General features: G+C 35.9%; 1 protein-coding gene across 7 annotated transcripts in view; it reads right to left on the bottom strand.

The window, feature by feature from the left end:
- WDR72 (WD repeat domain 72) overlaps positions 1-18,658 on the bottom strand; it is a 104,066-nt gene that overhangs the window by 45,186 nt on the left and 40,222 nt on the right. For 6 of the 7 annotated variants that reach the window (XM_042039411.1, XM_042039410.1, XM_042039409.1 and 3 more), the window contains 3 exons: positions 5,610-6,427; positions 3,126-3,217; positions 1,553-1,635 (listed from right to left, as the gene is read on the bottom strand). In XM_042039411.1, coding sequence (XP_041895345.1) covers positions 1,553-1,635; positions 3,126-3,217; positions 5,610-6,427 — 993 coding nt within the window. Of the gene's footprint in view, positions 1-1,552; positions 1,636-3,125; positions 3,218-5,609; positions 6,428-18,658 lie in introns of those variants that run through there. The other variant, XM_042039413.1, reaches the window with a different exon arrangement.

The raw sequence follows: 18,658 nt of genomic DNA, 5'->3' as shown, positions 1-18,658 counted from the left end.
TAAACAAAGTTTTAACAAAACCATGTTATTGTCAACAAAAACTGTAATTTTGTATAAACCACTGGTCACTAAATATCGTACCTATTGCCAACATCTTGTTTTTTTGAATCTTACAAGTTTTATAGCACTTTGGTGGTCATCAATCCAAAATCTGCACTACTAAGTGGGTTAACTAAGCTTATTGCAGCTACAATGCTGTACCTGAATAATGTTAAAATTTGAGAAGCATTGAGAGCATATTTGCAGTACCTGACAATTTCAGTGTTTTAAAGTCTTTTTTAAGTGAAAAAGTGTGAGGCAGCTTATTCTATACCTTCCAGCACACTAACCTCCTGTGCTAGAGGAGACCAGTATCGCTGTATACACTGATCAGGTGCTAAATACACTCCAAAATATAAATACCTTAATCTCACATAACCAGTTATGCTATGAGCACAATTTTTATGAATATACGAACTACTCTCTAAAGAGTTTCAGTGGCTGACCACGTCAGCAAGAGATGATATGCATTCCACGTGACAATTGTAGCTATTGAGGTTTCAAAAAAAAGAAAAAAACCTCTTACTGTAAGAGAAAGGGGAGAGAAGAATAATTCAGAAACAATATGGAAGACCTGCAGACAATAGGGATATAATAAACAACTGATAAGCTCAAGATGAAATGCTGGAATCAATTGAATGGGAATATTTGCAGAAACCATTTTTGTCTAACAGAACAGGGAATTATTACTGCACCACCCTTGCAAAACTCAGCTCTGGAAAGTATTTGCATTTGAAGTAGCACAGAGTTGCATTCAATTTCAAATGCATTACCATAAACTAGATTTGTAACAGGTATTTCCCCTTTCTGGAATAAAATCCATTGTGGTCAGAGTATAACATTTTAAGTTTTGTATCCCTGAATATTAACTCACTCAAACAACTACGTAACTTTATTTAAATGCATATTTCCAAAATGAAACATGGTCTCTAGATTTTACTGCTCAGATTGTTTCACTGCTGCTTGTCAACTCTCAAACAGTTATTTATCTCTCAAGACTTCAGATTCTGCACTAACAATAGGGATGGGCATCATCTGACCTGAAGAACCCATAATTACATGATTTGCAAGTCAATCTTAAAGAGTAGTGTAATAATTAAGGACTTGACATTTTCTTTTTCTTCTATAATAATGCATTAGCACAGACACTGCCCCTATTTTGGCCTTTTGTTTTCCTGGAGCGTAAAATGGCATTTTTGATATAAGTTACATGTAGTTGTTAGAGAAGAGATAACTCATTTCTTAAATAAATGCTATGATCAAGAGGTGAAAGACTAGCAGGAGAGTTACTTTGTCACATCTAAACATGTACTTAAAAGCAAAACAGTTTCATGAGTAGCATACTTCATACTGTAATACTAATCTGCTTTCCACAGACCTGAATGGCAGGACTTAGGCAATGGTTTCCCCACAAATTATAACTATTAGGTCACATTACTGATTCCAAATACTAAATTACAGCAAAAGATACTTAAGGGTTACATTGCTACATCTGACACAGGCTATTTCCTACCTTTACAGATTGCTCGTTCCAACAGCAAATGAGCTTCAGCAATGAAATGCTCCCAAAGCCTGGGGAATGACATCTACTCTTACCTGAAAATACATATATAGCTTATGAACTGAAATAGACAGAGAAGCACAGAAACAGAAAAATATTTTAACATTTTAAAATTTTCATTTCAGCAACATACGTGAAAAGATCTGAAAAAATGTTATTTCTTAGAACATGCTCTCATCTGATGCAATCAGCACAAAGTGTTCAGACAACCTATTGCTTTAACATTTATTCACATCTGAAATTAAATTAGTGTTGGGGTTTTTTGGCTGGTTTTGGGGGTTCTTTTGTTTGTTTTGCTTTGTTTTTGCTTTCTTTTTTTCTCCTGCTTTTTTTGGGGGGGTTATTTTGTTGGTTTTTCTTTTTTTTTTTTTTAACAGAACTGATATCCCATAGAGTATTCTTTCATCACGATTTTCTAAAGATATTAAGAATATTTTCTGGTTTGGACTACTTAACTATGCATTCCCTGTTCTGGTGTCCAGCAAGTCCTTGATGCTAAAGAACAGGTTGTTCCTAGAACCTCTGAGATCTGCAAATCTCAGAGGAGATTTTAATTTGCAAATCTGAACAACTGTATGAACTAGGACGGCATATGAGTTATGTTACCCTAGAATTTTTAGGTCGCTCAGAATATCTATTTTTATGTTAATGAACATTTTAGTCACCTCTACACCATCTCCATGCCTTTCCCCTACTTATTTTCTATTGTCACTTGATCTTATGTTCCATCTCTTTTTTCCAATGGACATTTCTGCTGTCATTGCAAGTTCTACAGTTACGGTGCGTATTAGACTTGGAGAAGGAAAGGTAACTGGTTTTGATGGGGATATTAAGGTTTACCTACACAGCACAGGGATTTGATGTAAAAGAAGTTGTGTTTTCAGTCTACACATGGCTTATTCTGTAAGAAGAACACTGTATTTTTCAGGTAATGTGTACTGACAAGTGTCCATATTCTGTTTAGGCTTTTATTTAAACATTCTTTGGTTAGTTACGTACTGTAAACAAACCAAGGCTGGCTTGCAAAGCCAAGACTGACGAACAATGGCCTGTGGGACATTAACGGGAACAGATCACTTTATTCTGCCCTAAGCCAAAAGTCTAAAGGCATTATTGAACAGTCAGGATGGCTCTTGCATTACTAAGGCAACAGTTTGCTTGGAGGGCCGTATATATTATTGGGTGGGCACGTAATGGTGATGAGGGAGATGAAGGAGGGGGGAGAGGGCAGTGTTTGTCTTATTACATTTTTGTTTTTCAGATTGCTAGAAAGTGTCTTTAGAAACTCAGCTAAATGTCTTGTCATGACAGGAAAAATATTATTGATTCCAGTTAACAATTTGTTTACATGTTTTTTGTGATATTTACAGAAGAAAACATAGGAATTCAGTTTATGTTTGCAGACTGGACTGCACAAAGAGCACTATTTTTTTATCATTATTGAAATTAAATTCTGTATTTTAGCAACAAAAAGCATGCAAAAGCATAACACTTAAAAGTAAATACTGCCACTTCACATACTTACTGCTTGGTAAGTCTCCATAAAAACTGGGGCATGAAAGTGTTACTGTTTCTACATTTCGCCCTTTGTCATGTACAGATTCTGATTTCTGTGGACTAAAAGAATATGAAACTATTGCAAAACCTGAACACAGATACAAAAAATCTTATGTATTAAGGTAGGGTTGGGGTTTTTTTACAGTAGGTACTCTGCTATCAGTTACTATCAACCACAATTTAGTTTCTCCTCAGAGGAAGCTGCTTGCGTTCTTTTGCCTACAACTTGGCACTGATACATTCACATATACACAAATACTGAAAAATACCATCCAAATGCAGGAATTTAAGCCTAACAGGCTTTGAGCCAAAGGTGAAGTTTTATTTTTCAATAAAGAAATAAATTCATATGTAAGGAACTGAATTAAGCTATCATTTTCACAAAAGAACTTGCCTGGGTTTTTTTTCTAACACATAGGACAAAAGTTCAAGGGAAACTAAAAGTCTTTTTTATAGGTTTCCTTTTTTTTTCCCCCCACAGTGCTAAATAATTCAGAGTATCATTACAATACTTGGAATTTCAGTAGATGGCTACAATTTAGGAGACTAGTGTGTACATATATTTGCTCTGAGTCACTAACTCAGCAACCCAACCCTTGAAAACAAACAATATAGATGGCAGAGAAAGAAAGTAAAAAAACCATTCCAAACCCCTGCACAATTTTAAACTATTTCTTTTAAATATATTGCTATAGTGACCTGGCAAAAGCTACATTTATGTGTCATTTAAAAATAACATATTTGCCTTTCAAATTCACTACAATAAACAGTGAGTCATAATATTTCAAAAGACTTTACAATACCAAACAACTCTGAAAGCTTGCAGCTTGAGAGCTTTAAGTTAGACACACAAATGTCAAAAAGCAGCAGAAAAATTCTTTGAAGATCTTTTCTTCCCAGATTCTTCCTGTTTCTGCCCCACTTTTATGATCCAACATATTTTGCTGCAGGTTCCTTTATTTTCACAGGCTGCATCAAGTTGCAAAAAATCAACATAGACAAACACCAGAACCCTTGCAAGCTGTGAGAGCTGTGCTACTAACTACTTCTGCAAATACTGTGGTGGATTAGAATTCAATATGTAGCTTTCTTTTCCCTTGAGCATACTGTAGTTTTGGCTAAAGCAACTGTCCAAAGAGGTTTGGCTGCTACTGTACTTCTAGAAGGAAAACTCACCAAAATAACATTTGCTAAAGGTGTTATATAGGGTTTATGCCTTTATGTATCCTAGAGAAAACTTAAAATGATATAGCATTGTTTTGGGGGGGGGGGAAAAAAAAAAAAAGACATTTTTTTCCTTGCAGCAACTTTAATATTTATAATTTTACAGGATGTATGTTCCAAAGCCAGGATGTGCATGTCTGGGAAAAATGTTTGATTCTGGTACCCTGATTAATTTCAATTACACAAAGTCTTTCAAAAAGAGTGCTGGAACACACAATGCAAACATAAGTACTTTTTTGCATGGAAAGGAATTCATGTTCAAGCCGGAATCCTGAAACAAGCTTTCATGAAAGAGCTTGTGTTGAATATGGACCAATAGGCAACACGATTAACAGCAAAAGTAACTGAGACGTGCATTTGGCCTGTGGGATGGTGCACATGTCTTGAGAGATGCTGAGTGCCTAGAGCTTTGTGGGAGATGCAGATATTTGCAGCAAGATCAATATTTTCTGTTCCCCCTTCTTGCCTTGGGGCCACAGCATCACCAACACTGAAGTTAATTGTCCCTAAAAAACTAAATACAGACCAACCTACGTTTGCCAAACAACAAAAAAATCCATGGACAATATCCATTGCCTGATTAGCATGCTCTATTTGGCTTGGTCAAATACTGTTGAGCATGTTATTTTCCTTTTAATGCTGAAAAAGCATTTAGTCAATAAATTTGTTTTGAGTAACATAAATGCTATTTGGGATGATTCTCACAACACAAGGGCCGATGAGGCATTCACTCCCAGTAGCTGCCATCATTACTGGGGGCATTGTACTCCAGACAGTACAACTAGGACAGACTATTCTTGTCTCTTATGTTTTATTTATCTGTGAAGCCAAGGGTTCCATGGCAAAGGAAGTATATTGCTTATAGGGAGTGGAAGTTTAAACAGCACAGATGTCCTTAACGCACATCTCACAATGTGCCTAAAGAGACCTCATTATTCTACTTAGTTTGAACTGCAAGAAAAAGAGTGATCTCTGGAAAAACTGGGTGTGAAGCTGGATAATTCAAGTTCTAATGAAAACAATTCTTGCATCAGTTTTCATCTGCTGAACAGAAATGTAAAGATAATTTTATCCTGATCTCCTTTTCTTCAAAAAACATCTGTCGCAAAGCTCTAGAGAAAAAATATAAGCTCAATTGAAAAAGTACACATTTAAGAAAAGTTTGTTCTATTTTTCATTTTTTAACCATTATAAAGGAAGAGAAGACTCATAATGAAGAAGTTCTTACCTTTCAATTTCATCTGTAACTGCTGAAGGTGTGTTAATTATCCTGTTGATTAAAGCTATTCTGCTAAATAAGGAAAATACTGTTTCCAAATCCATTATTCCATAATCATTATTCTCAGGTCCATCCTTCTTTGCAGATTGTCCTTCAGTTGCAGCAAGGTATTTTTTTGATAAATCAAGGACTCTTTTTGAAAACAAGTTGAAAACTTCATGTTGTCCTAGCACACCACAATCAGTACACTTCCATCCTGGCAACATTAGCGATAGGTGGCTTTCATCTGACACAAGTCCAAAAGAAACAGGACACTGAAGCCTCAGGATATCCAAGTGTCTCACACAGAGATTGTCTATTTCTTTATCTACACCCCATGGTAGGAGACATGACAAAAGCAGTTTAGCTGTATCAGGGGTGACGCTCACATCAATGTCTCCTGATGGCTGCATTCTGATCTTTCTTGAACTCTTCATTTTCTTCCGTCTTTTCATGCCACCACTTTCTTCCGCAGGCCTGGCTGCATTATTATCCCTATGAACTTGGTCTGAACAAACAGTCTCTGCCTGCCCATCTGCTTGAGGTATGAAGGCAGCAGTTTTATTTCTTTTTAATGTCAGTGACCTTTTCTCAGTAGTACTTTTAGCTCTTTCTAGAGTGTATTGGTTATGGAATGATTTCGATGATTTTAATCCATTGAGTTGAGATGACAGAAGTTCTTCAAGTTTTTCCAGGTCAAATAAGAGAATATGAAAGTTTGCATTGTTCCATTTTGTCTTAGCTGGTAAAATAGTAAAGGGCTGTTGGATGCAGCTGGTATCACTTAACTGAAAGAAAAATATTAAATGTCCAAACAAAAAAATCTAACAGTATGCTGCAATTTTAAAGACATCAACAAAGAATTGCCTATGGAATAGACAAAATGTATTAACTCTGTTAAGTTCAATTTAATTATATTTATTCAGTTTTGCTTATGTAAAAAAGATTTCCTTCTAAATAGCTTAAGATACACAGAAACATCCGTGTGTAAATACTATAAAACAGGCTCCTTAACATCTTCAATTACACAGCCATACTGTAGATTGTATGCATCTTTGCAAAAACTCTAGGCTGGTATTTCCTCTGCTGAGTCTCATTTCAACCTAAAAGGATTTTGGGAAAATTTTAAAGAATAAAACCTTTGTTTTTTTCAAAATAAAGCTAGAGAAGCAAATCCTACAATATTGCAAAATTTTGGCAAACCCTGAGAGTGTGCATGCCTTATTGTAATTTGATATATGGGAGATAGATAGACAGATAGATAGATAGATAGATGGGATTTGTATGGGATAAAGACTATGCCTTTTGCCATTTCAAAACATGCAAAGCTATCTAAAAGTGTCTTCATTCTGAGATTAGGCCCATACCAAGAACAATAAGGAACCTAGGTAAATAAATATACATATGTAATAAATATACATACACAAAATAAATACCACATATACAATTAATTATCTTAGCTGAAAATAATTGAGAGGGAAAGGCTACAGAGCTACTACAATGTTTGTGAACATCTGACTTTATCATGTGCCATCCTGTTTCCTACCTGCATGTTTCTAGAATTCTCCATACTTCTTCCCCAACTTTCCCCAAATTTCACAGTAATGGTAATTTGTAAAGCATCATTTCAGTGCTACATCCTGACATGATAATTGTGCTGATATAAAAACACATGGCTGATTACGGTTAATAAATGCCCAAAGAACACAGCTTTTGAAACCAGAAGATTTGAGAAGAGCTACAGCTGCTCACAACTTTAGACTCACATGTTAAACTGTAGAAGTAACTTGATGATGATGAACTGTCAGCTGAACATTGGGAAATGTCCAAAATCATGTTCACAAAAAAAATTTACTCCATTTTAGCCATGCAGTTTCATTATTTAAACAGTAAATTGTCATTAAGAAGAAAGTTCTACATCTTTTCTTTTACCAGTGTCCTTGGCATAGGGTAGACACTATTCTGTGACAAACTCCAGTAGAAGGGATGTCTCTGGGCACTTTTAAAAATCAGCAGATGAGTTCACACAGTGACACAACATCTTATATCATAATCCTGCTGCATCTGCTAAAGAAGTATCTTTTACCTTCAGGGTAACACCAGAAGTGAGGGAATATAAACTCCTCGTTGACACTTCTGCCCTTTTCTTTAAGCATTTATGACTTGTATGTTTTTATTGTCCTGCACAAGCTTATGCTCTCAGCACCATGCTCACTCTATTTCACCTTTACAAGCAGAAAGACATGTCAAGAAGCAACTTTTCATCTTAGTAATACTTTTGCAAACGATTATACCAGCTTCCGTATCACTAGCAATACAGAATTTTCTAGATCATTGTTAGTTTTAATTTTCTTATGATAATTTGAAACACTCTACTAATGCAAAGAACTTTCTGTTGAGAATATTTAAATCTCAAAATGAACCATCAAGTGTTAATAAACAGGGCAGCAACAAGATCTTGCTGGAATGCGATGTTGTTTACCTCATTTTTCTCATGACCACTCCTTACCTAACTCCTTTTACATTACAAATTATGATTTTTATAGAATTAGCTATTTTAAAACTGTTAATATAACACAAAGGAAAAAAATCAACTGTATAAACTCTGTCATTTGACTATTTAGCTTTGGGCAGTAATACAATTTGGCTTTTTGTTATTTAGGGAATGATGCTCCCACCAGATGAGGATGTACTCTAAATACATAACCTCATTTAAAGATCTCCATAGGGAGTCGTAAGTAAGAGATTGTAACTGCTTGTTAATGTTTTCTTCTTATACCTTTCCTTTTTCATTTTTCAAAAAATAATACATTGTAGTTAAACACTAGGATTATTTTAATCTTTAATTATGCTGTTTCCTAATAGATAGGGAGAACCCTATGGAATGCAAACACTGGAATTCACAGGCTAGCTTTAACATTAATTGAAGCTATTATTATTTGGCCTATCATTTTCTCTTTCTATACACTTACATTTGGTTGATTCCCATTTAGAAACCTTTAGTGAAATCACCATCCAAACAAAGGAAAACACAGTGACAATGTCAATCCATTGAGACATCTGGTGATGCCACTACATGTGAAGCCACAATAAACATTTATGGTTTATTGGCAATATGAAAGTTTATGGACATTGATCCTAAAAGTGTCTGCCAAGTTATCTTAGCTCTCTGCCACAGGCATTTCATTTCAATGAAAGCAGGTGGGCATCCAAAGCTTTAGACATAAAATGCTATTTAGGAAGTATGTGCAAGTTATTCCCAGTAACAGAAGATTACAGGGAATGGAAGGAAACACATAGAACTAACTACAAACTAGAGAGCTGGAAACAGCATTTGTTGACTACTGAAAAGCAGATTAACAGGTATTTACATCATACATTTCAGCTTTTCTTTTCTAGTTTAACCATTTCTAGTTCTAAATTTTATTTCTGACGTGGACAACTGTCAGGGGCCGTTGCCCCTGCCATGCAGCCCTGGGAGAGGGGCTCTGAGGGGAGGCACGGCGTTTCCCTGCCCCGGGGCAGCCTCGTTCCCCACCGGTTGTTCCGTGTTCCCTTGCGTGTTCCTGCGTGTTCCCTGCGCGGGAAGGACCCTCGGGTCCGTGATTGCCGCGGCTCCTCGGCAGAGCCCCGGCCATGCAGCTGGGGAAATAAACATCTCTGAAACATCCATCAAGAATCTGTCCATAGATATTTCTTTGTTACAATATCTGCACAGTAACAGACAACCTACTGTTAGCTTTAAAGAAACAAAAAGTCTGACAACAGACTAAAATTATATCCTGAGACTTGTGAACCTCTTGTGCATCACTGCCCCACAGCAGAACAAGCTTTCTACATCCAGGAAAGCACAGGGAGACTTTGAAATGAAAAGCTGTTTTCCATGCATGGCTGGTATCCCCTAACACCTCTCCAGTTTGCCACTGAAGATGTTTGAGCCAGGATCAGACAAGAGTTAGAACAGACTATTCCAGATGGAAGGGACCTACAAGGATCATTTAGTCCAACTAGACATTGTCCAAATGCCCCTTATACACTCACAGGCTTGGGGCATTGTACACCTCTCTAGGAAGCCTGTTCCAGTTTTCTGGCATGCAATTCATCACTGCTCCAAAAGTTACAACCCCGTTCTTCTACACCTTTTCCCCCTTTACTCATTCTTACCTTAGTACCCAAGGAAAAATTTCCCAATGAGTATGGGAAGGGGGCAGCAGGGGGCTGGGCTTTCTGTGGCCCCCAACTGCATCAATACATGCCATTATCTTTAACAGATTTAAGACAGACATATCACATAAAAATTTCATGGGAAGTACAATTCAAGTGTTATTTTACCTAGCTGCCTCCTCATCTCTAAAGGCCTTTTCCACTGGGATCCAACCTGTTCTGGGAATGGTATTCCACTTAAAATACACACTTCCATTAGCTGGCAGGGATTCCCCTACTGTTGCAACTCCTCATACGTATGTACTTTCTCCACATACCTACTTTCTTTACCAGAAGTATTCTATTGTGGGTTTTGTACTAAAAACAGATTTGACAAGAATGGTCTTGACATTCGTTTTACATAAAGGAAATAAAGTGGTAAAATCACAAAGTAGAAATTCTAGAAGGCAAACAAGACTCAAAATATACTCAGATGCCACTTTGATACCACTGAATAGAAGTTGCTCAGTTCTCACAGCGCAAAGTAGTAGCAACTCCTATGTCAAAAGAGTACTGAAGTATTAAATGTGACCTTTCTTCCAGACTTTTGGCCTTCTTTATCCACTGCACTCTCAATTTACCCCTAACATAACAGGATAAAAGTGACAGAAAATTGGTCCCAAAGTTCCCAGTGCCTGCAGAATGAATCATGTTGTACGAAGCATGTGTGAGCTATCCTGTTGATGATAGCTCATATGTTGATTCTAAATAAGTTTTGTAAATTATGCAATATTCATGGGATTTAATTCTGTTCCTTTGAGCTTTCCCTTTTGAAAGAACATATTTTGATCCATTAACACTGAACAAGTTCAATCTCCTCCTTTATCCATTGCTTGCCACCTGCAAAGGCTCAATAAAATATTAGACAGAAATTGAAGAACTTACTTTAATGGGAATTTTTAGGTAGATTAGTCAGGGGGAGACTGGGGAGGAGAATGTGTAGAGCTTAACTGAAATATTGCCAAAGAGACTGGAAGGTTCTTTCATTCATAGAGGGTACACTGCTCTTTTATTTTTCTTGAGGTCAGGGATTTTCTATTTCTGATTTGCTTTGGTTTTTTGAAGGTATGTACTTTTCTATTTTGACAGCAATTAGGCCATTGCTTTTTAATATAGATACAATACAACAGCCTACTGAGGTACATTATAAAAGAATAAGTCTTATCTGAAGGAGTTTTAAAGAGTAATTGTTTCATTATTAAATATACATACTATTAATAAAGTAAAGCAAACTTAACCAGTAAAATACCACCATCCTACTGTTTGCTCAGTGAAGAATGTCCACTTCTACTGTGCATTTTCCAACAAGATTTTTTAAACAAAACCCAATATAGAATTGTTAAAACCACCACATGTTATAGTCTCTAGGAAGTTTGATATAATTTCTGAAATACCACAATGATGTTTGATAATGCAATATCAATGTGCTTATTTCAATGAAATTAGAATTTTTTTTGTCATTTGTCTTTACTGTAGTCTAACTTTTTGTTACACTACAAAGAAAATAGAAACTTTAAAGACTATTTACACATGTGAATCACTTCATTAACTCTGTAGCAATCATTAACATTGACAATAAACTATTTTTTTTAATAAAACTAAAAAGTGGAGAACCTGTTACAGAAATGAAAGGGGAGGGTAGTAGAATTTGTCAAACAAAATTTATTGATAGTTAAGAATTTTCTGTGTCTTGATCAGGCCAGTCACTGGATTGTCAACAGAAGTTCAGAAGTCATAACATCTCAGAATCACACCTCATCACTGGTCTGGCTCTGGGCTCACAAAAATAAACTACATCACCCAACTGCTTGTAAAAGCTATTTAGCTACTCTTACCCTCCTGCTATACTTTGTGGAGATTGAAGAACTGTTAACTGAAGCACGGCTACCAAACCTAAGGGTTTTATACAGTAACTTATACTGCCAACAATAGCTCTATTTTATTCTACATAACGTTTTATCCTTGATGGTGGGAAGGAATATCTGCGTTAGCTTTTGTTGGGTTTGGGTTTGCATTTTTGGTGTATTTTTAACTATTGACTCGGTTAAAAATTATCTTTACTCGCAAAGACATTTTCTCTTCAACCTTTCTAATGAAAATAGTAGCATAAGTACCTGCAAATGTGTCCCCAAAACATGGATCTCATGCATAGTTTTGGTAAAATAGGAAACCTATAATTGTCTCATAGAATTGTCACAGAAAACAAATACAAACAATGCGCAAAATAGCTGGCACAGTGTAAATTAAAGCATTACATTTATTTCTAAATCCTCTGAGCCCTCAGTTGCTAGAGATGGTAGTCGATAGGAGTAAAAAAAATTGCCTCCTTGAAATGTGCTTGGTGAACAGCAGCTTGATGATTGGCAGCACAAATAGAAGACAAACGAGAAAGCCTTCAATCTGCAGCTGATGCACAGGAAGAACATGGGGAGCTGAGTTTACAATAGAGAAAACATTACCAAGCTAATGGCACAGGCAATCGTTTGACCACCATGCATCTCTGATAGCAGCAGGGCATCCATTTTCAGTTAAGTGTTAGAGTACCTTTTTGCTTTCTCTGACCACTGCAGGGGTAAAACAACCCAGTGTGTGAAACCCACTGACTGGTAATAAATTACTATATTGGATACTTTTTGTTTTCTTTCAGCAATGACTTTACTGTGTATTCTTGCTATCATTACCAATTAAAGTGGAGCTCACGTTAGCAAGCTGTATCTAACTGTATATCAGTCCCTACGCTCCAATTGCTTTGGCAAGAATCACGGGGTCAAGAGGCTTCTTTGACCTTTATCAGCTAAGTCTCTGACCACTCACTATTTGAAGCAATCTCGACTGAACAGATGGACACTTTTGTAGACTCTATAAAGCTTAGAATATAAAGATAAATGAAATTGTGTTTGGGGCTTCAAACTGGTTTATGAGCATAAAATATTGTTAGCAAGTTCCACAAAAACCTCGGATTTCAAACAGCACATCTTAAACCTACACCATGAACAGAACAACTCTTTATCTACTGGGAAATTGTATTTTTTGGATTTGCCTTCCAAATAAAAAACTAAAAATTTGATGTAATTTACACACCTATTAGTATTAAGTCACTTCCAAATTTAGAAAGCCTAATTTAATTATGTGGATCATTAAAAGACGAGCAAGAAGAAAAATTAGTATAACCTTTTCCCACAACAGTACAGCATACAGCACATGATCAAACACCATTCAGTGGAAGAGTACTAAGGCAGTTGGAGAGTACAGAACACTCATGTATTTTATGACTAGAATTTTGATGCAATAATTTAAAAAGCAAGGACTTTAAGAAATGTAAGACAGAAATCTGAAATGAAGGTCCAAGCCTTCCCAAAAAGAAACTTCAAATTCTCAGGTTCATGCCTGAAGAAATGTTAATAATTAGATAGAAATATGGTCTTTCAATCCTATTTAGGTATTTATAAGTTAAAAATAATCTAAGCATTGAATGATGTCTTATTTCAGGTAAATCCCATCAGCAAACCTACTTTCTTCAGCTCATAACCTTTTTGCAAATACACAGCTATCTTATTTTCTTGCTCTGTTGAAAGGATGAGCAATCCAGGATACGTGCAAAGATGCACTTATTTAAAAATAGTTACAAGCAGCAAGTATACAATTGAAATAGCACTTAAACATACACCATCTCTAAAAGAACCTGCCGAGGAAGAAAGGATGCAAATTATGGGCTACACTCTCATCTCCACATAAAAACCACGTGCACTTCCTAATCCAATATTAGCTCCTATCAGCAGTCCACACATCACACCCCTGTCTAACCCTGCCTACGTCCTGAGCTTCGAATTTAAGGAGCATGTGAAGAGTTTCTGTCACTAAGAGAATCCATGGTCTCCCCAAAGTGCACAAAGAGGCTGGGCCTACCTGCTACAAAGCAATGCTGGCCTCGTGCATAGGGTGAGTATCACACAGTTATGGTGTCCCTATCCCAAGGTCATTCATATTTCCTTACCTCCAGACACTTCACCTAGTCATAGGACAGAGGATCCCTTTGATGGAGGCATTCAGAACTCTTTTCTTATTCATTTACCCTTTTTAAAGCTCTGTACTCATATATAAAGGACTATATTGAAAAAGCCTGGAGTCAGTAGTAGTGCCCCAGTTTGCTTTCACATGCAATTTTTGCTTGACCTCAGGCTTCATCACTTGGACAATGCAGTCCCAAACAAATTTGTCAATTCATGATGAATGTTCCTATATGAACTAATATAAATAAGCTGTTTGGAACTTACCTTGCATGACCTTTATTATGGTATTCCTGACAACTCTGGTCATATTACTGAGGATGCCAGATCCTCCTAAGAATCCACTGCCCATAAAGAAAAGGCTACAATATTTTTTGAGTTTGCACCAGTCTTTATCTATCAACTTAATTGCAACACAAGCAGAGTCACCCTCTTTCCCCCCAACATTGTCATCTTTCTTTTTTCTTTTTTTAAATCCCAGTGGAAGGCTTTGCCATCTTCATGGCACTTTGAACAGCCACTGCAGCCTCACTCCGGATGCATCTGTGGCACAACGTAAGTAATTAAGCCAAGGAGTCTTCAGGCTCAAGCTGTGTGATGAATAGTCTAAGCAACTGAATAAACCCTGTTTTTATCACATATGGAAGGCTACTGTCAGGCAGATTGTTGTCCAGATGGATCTACTGGGCACAAACATTTCAATTGTTCGGGAAGAACTGCTAACACATCTATTGCTCAATGTAGAGGCCTGGTATGAAAATTTAATGTTTTGCACATTCTGTTTTAAAGTTAATGCTCTCTCTCCATAACAAACACTCGACAGAGTTTTCTACTGGATTTAATTACAGTGTACACGTAAAAGTGATTCTGGAGACAAATCTTTAAAAGATATCAAAGAACAACAGGCAAGTAAAATTAATATACTGAATATTCTTCATAGGTTCTCAACACCAGGAAAACAAGTATACACTTTATTTTTCAGAAAAATACTTGAAGAAATGTACAGACTATTTTTTACAGACAACTTCTGTTTTGTTCTAGAATTCATATGCCTGTCTGGGCACACTATATGAAAGGCAATTCTAAACACAATACTTTTGACAAAATCTTGTCTAATAATTTTATCATAGAAAGAATATAAAAGTGAACTGTAGATCCACTCATCCCAAACTAAGATCCATTTCTGATATGGACAGTCTCTGTGCCATGAAAAGTAGACAGAAGGAAGGAATAAGATGGTTTTTAAATTAAGTATTATTTACACACTCGATATTCAAAGACTCTGCCTACATCTTAATATATTAACTTATTTTGAATGTAAAAGTAAATTTCCTAACCATATCTTTAGAAATATTTGCAGCTCAGAGATGGGTGGTAGTGAAAAATTTTCATTCTCACTCAGCACTTTAGAAGAAAAGATGGAACATCTCCAAAGTTTCCTTGATCATCAACTGGACAAGTAATGCCACAGCAATCCAAAGCCACAGACTGCTGGCTCAGGATTTAGGAATTATCATACTGAACAATTTACCGGATGAATGAACATCCAAATACCTGTGAGACATAATGCTGAACACAGAGATACTGCCAACAGGACCTTTCAGGAGCTTGAGAATATTGCTTTATCCTAAGAAGGACTGATGTAAATAGAAATTAAGTTAGCAATACATGTCTGAGTGCTGACTTCAAACGAAACAACGTATTTTCTCTGGGCTGTTCTGACAGTGCATTTCCCATCTTGAATTATAAGAGTCCCACCCAGAATATTTATCTTCATAAAAGTTGTAGATCAATTCACAAGCAAGTGACTTTCTACTATAGAAAAAGAATAAACCAAAAATCCTCTGTGCTCTAGAAAGTGGCATTCTTAAAAATTCAAGAATAGGCAAGCTGGACTTTCTTCAGATCCTATAGCATTCTAGAATGTATCAGGAGAGCAGCTAAGTTTCTGCACACACAGATTTCAAACTGTTCTTTCCTTCCAAGCTGTTCAATCTTACTGCAGAGGCTTCCTAAAGGACAGTATTTGGAAATAAACATTCTCAGATGTCTGCTTGGATGAGTCATCCTTTCCTGTAAGTATTACAAGAACCAAATCTGACCACTAGAACAAATTAACATTTGAGAATTAATATACAAATAACCACTGCTGTTGTTTTGCTTGAAATCAAAGAATAGGTTAACGTAGGATTTTATTTCTGCTGTGTAACCAAGACAAGAGTTTCAATTAGCTATCAGAAGGAAGCTAGCAGACAGCAAGTCTTTCTTTTGCAGGGTAACGTTTGTTTGCTGCAATTCCTATTTCTAAAGTTGCACGTAAGATGATGATGTGCTTCTGAAAAAGTTACTTTTTTCTTTATTTTAATGGATGTGTGAGGTGGAAACCTAGGAAAAGGTCTCACACTGAATTCACTCAATTCTTGTTACAATTTTTCTTCACTAAAACAATACTAAATTAACTATAAGAGGCCAAGGAATTAATGTTTAAAACAGAAAAGATGCTTATCAGAAGGGTAAAGATTCCACCATACGACTATCATGAATTGTGAAGAATTTAAAGAACACCACTGAACAACATAAAAATATAAAAGGTTATAACAAAGATTACGTAATTTATTTTAGAATTAGGTAGAACACTTAGAAGGAAGATCAATTAGGCTTATCTACAGAACAAGTCACACCTTCCAGACTAGAGAGTAGTAAAGATAACATCCAAGATAGGAAAATTCAAATTGTGCCCAGCTCCACACCTAGACCTAAAAGAAACAGTCCTATGTGGCAAATACGATATCATGAACACCGTTTCCATAAGACAGAAACTGTATGTTTTCCAATTAGTTGTCTAGGAAGGGAAAAAAGTTCTAAGTCAGTCAGCTTCACTACAGTAACAGTAGAAAAGAACCAGTGTCAAAAGCATTGAAATAAGTAGTTAAGACTTAACGTCAGATTTCTGTCATCCTGTGTTAATTGCTATCCACATCTGCAAGATTAAAATGTGCCACAATATCACAATGGCAACTTTTTGGTTTAATTTTGCTTTGAGGCAGTCAATGGAGAAAACACAAATCAACAAACTCTTGACTTGGTGGGGAAATTCAAAAACTACAGTAACTTCCATCAAAGATGGCATGTGGTCAAAGCTATCAATATCCCTCAGGATCATAATTCTTTTTAACTGGTACAAATTTAATCTCATAACTCCAAAGTTATTACTTCACTGTAGTTATGTTGCTATCTTGGTCCCTTGATAAAATACTTAATTGTGAAATTTCACAGGAAATGTAGTACTAAAAGGCTTTGCAACTGAATTACAGAGAAAAAAAATCTGTATATATTGAGTCCTTTCTTCTTCACTCATTTTCCTGTTACACTTACTTAATAAACTACTAAATATAGCTACTGAACACTAGTCCCAGAACAAAAAAAAGAAATACCCTTGCAGCAGCAATGTGATGTTACCAACTTTAATGACAAATATTCTACTGCTTTCATTTTGCTTTGTGCCTAATAATCCACTTCAGAAAAATCATCAAGATACGTAATTCACCATAGTAAGGCTCTAGATATTATAAAAGGAAAGAAATTAAAGGAATTCATGTCTGTGACACCACTGTTTATGGTATCACTCCTGATTACCTATTTGCTAAGTATTATTTGGTATTTGTGCTTGTATATTATTTCTATTTTTCTGTCAATTTTTCCATCAGTAAGATTTAACTAGCAGTGATTTTCAAATCTTCCAATAACAATTTTATTTTCAAATTGCTTCCTTTGCTATACTAAAACAAATAGCTGCTATTGCCCTACTGTCTTCATTTGTGGTTCACTTATTCTTTGAAGCAACGAAGTAGATACGTTTATTATTTATAACTTCTGGACATTCTTGCCTTTACGTATTTTTGTTCAGAGCAGAATATACATGCTATTATATAAGTGAATATCAAGTTTTTTAGAACTCCTAACACAAGGTATTTTAAGAAATTGCTGAGTTAATATATCAAAAATACATATACTTTTAAAAGTTCACATATGAATGTATCCATTTCTCTCCCCCATCTTTGCCTTGTCATATATACACAGTAAAAATGTCCTTTTCTGATCTAGATTTTCAGTAGTATAATTTAATATTTCAAGGTTTAGCAGCTATTGCACAGATTTTATAAGCTGCTCTTCCCTCCAGTGTTTTTACCCAGACCATTCTGATTACGTTATTGAAATCACTAGAAATATTAGTGCATGAAAAACACAGATTTATATCCAAAAGACTGAAGCTGAAAAGGTAGGAAACTTTCCAACATGAACCATTTCTGGAACACCAGGAAAACAATTCCCAGACACATCCAGCTTTTTATGTGCATCAATGAAATCTTCATATGACGCACTGAAACATTTCAATTTATTTTTAAAACCAGTTTTTCACACAGCTCCAATTTTCAAATAGAACTATGACTTAAAGGTATAATGAGAGCTAGTTCCATATAAACACCATGAGCACAGTCTAGTGTGGATTCTATTGTAATTAAGACCAGTGATTCAATACCTATTGCTACTGGCCAGGTATCATAGCAACCTTGTGTCACTGAATACTGCTGGAAAACTGTTCAGCACTAGCAAGACCATGCTTCAGGAAAATCTACAATGGCACTACAGATTGTCAACATCTGTGGGGGTTGTAGCAGGGAGAACAACAAAGAAACCTGCTTTAAAAAAACCCTATACTTAGAAAATCGACATGGACACTACAGTGGCACTGCAAAAAGAAATCAAACACAAAGAGGAAGGAAAGAACATTTTTTTGTCATTAGTTAC

The sequence above is a fragment of the Corvus kubaryi genome, unplaced genomic scaffold (assembly GCF_017639235.1).
Source record: "Corvus kubaryi isolate FWS band 111438036 unplaced genomic scaffold, C.kubaryi_AGA036_p1.0 37394, whole genome shotgun sequence".
Classification (NCBI taxonomy): Eukaryota; Metazoa; Chordata; class Aves; order Passeriformes; family Corvidae; genus Corvus; species Corvus kubaryi.
This window is presented reverse-complemented; position numbering and strand designations above follow the sequence as displayed.